Consider the following 1,159-nt stretch of genomic DNA (forward strand, 5'->3'; position numbering starts at 1 on the left):
CATCCAGCCTGGCCTTGAACACTTCCAGGGATGGGGCATCCACAACATCTCTGGGCAACCTGTTCCAGTGCCTCACCACCCTCTCTGTGAAGAATTTCTTCCTGATATCTAATCTAAACCTCCCTGTTTTCAATTTGTACCCGTTACCCCTTGTCCTGTCACTACAGGCCCTTGTAAAAAGTCCTCTCCCAGCACCCTTGTAGGCCCCCTTCAGATACTGGAAAGCTGCAATGAGGTCTCCTCAGAGCCTCCTCTTCTCCAGGCTGAACAAACCCAATTCTCTCAGCCTTTCATCATAGGAGAGGTGCTCCAGCCCTCTGATCATCTTCGTGGCCCTCCTCTGGACTCGCTCCAAGTGGTCAATATCCTTCTGATATTGAGGGTTCCACAGCTGGACGCAGTACTCCAGGTGGGGTCTCAATGACAGAAAACTTTGAATAACTTACATGACTTCATTTGCCACAAATCTGCTCTGAGAATTACCTGGTTGTGGTCATTTGTACAATCCGGTGGAAGTAGAACATTTTTCAGAATTAATCATGTTAATTGATAGAGACTTTTTCTTTTATTAATGCAGGAAAACATCGCAAAACAGGAAGAGATGTTGCCATTAAAATAATTGACAAACTGAGGTTTCCAACTAAACAGGAAAGTCAACTTCGTAATGAAGTTGCAATTTTACAGGTACTTTTCTATTCTTTTTTATTGTATTAACTCCATTTATACATTTCTATAAATACCAGATAATGTAAATATTGTAATTTGTAATCAAGAGTATTTTTGCAAAAATACTAGGATTTTTGCTGCTTAATCTGTATAAACAGCAGAGACCAAATGTCATGTTAGGAATTAAAATCTCTGCATTTTTGAGCACCAGGCACAATAAGAAAAATGTATGGTTTTAAACTAATTTGAAGTTAATTTTTTCTCCTCTACTGTCCCTAGAAATGTCATGCCTGTTGCCTCTAGGTGAGGCACACGGTTTAAATTACGAAATATCGAAATGTTATCTGGTTTAAGGAGGTCTGAAGACTGGTTATGTAATGATAAAACCTACTGATCATGTTGGGAAATCAAGTGCTATATTTATCTTTAATAGAATCTTCATCATCCTGGGGTTGTAAATCTGGAGTGCATGTTTGAGACACCAGAAAGAGTG

At 39.7% G+C, this 1,159-nt stretch overlaps 1 protein-coding gene across 1 annotated transcript in view; it reads left to right on the top strand.

Moving 5' to 3' along the window:
- LOC104510037 (serine/threonine-protein kinase D1-like) overlaps positions 1-1,159 on the top strand; it is a 43,527-nt gene that overhangs the window by 28,979 nt on the left and 13,389 nt on the right. The window contains 2 exon segments of the mRNA XM_010152167.1: positions 578-684; positions 1,100-1,159. Of these exon segments, the coding sequence (XP_010150469.1) occupies positions 578-684; positions 1,100-1,159 (167 nt within the window).

This window comes from Eurypyga helias, unplaced genomic scaffold, assembly GCF_000690775.1.
Source record: "Eurypyga helias isolate BGI_N326 unplaced genomic scaffold, ASM69077v1 scaffold1835, whole genome shotgun sequence".
Taxonomy (NCBI): domain Eukaryota; kingdom Metazoa; phylum Chordata; class Aves; order Eurypygiformes; family Eurypygidae; genus Eurypyga; species Eurypyga helias.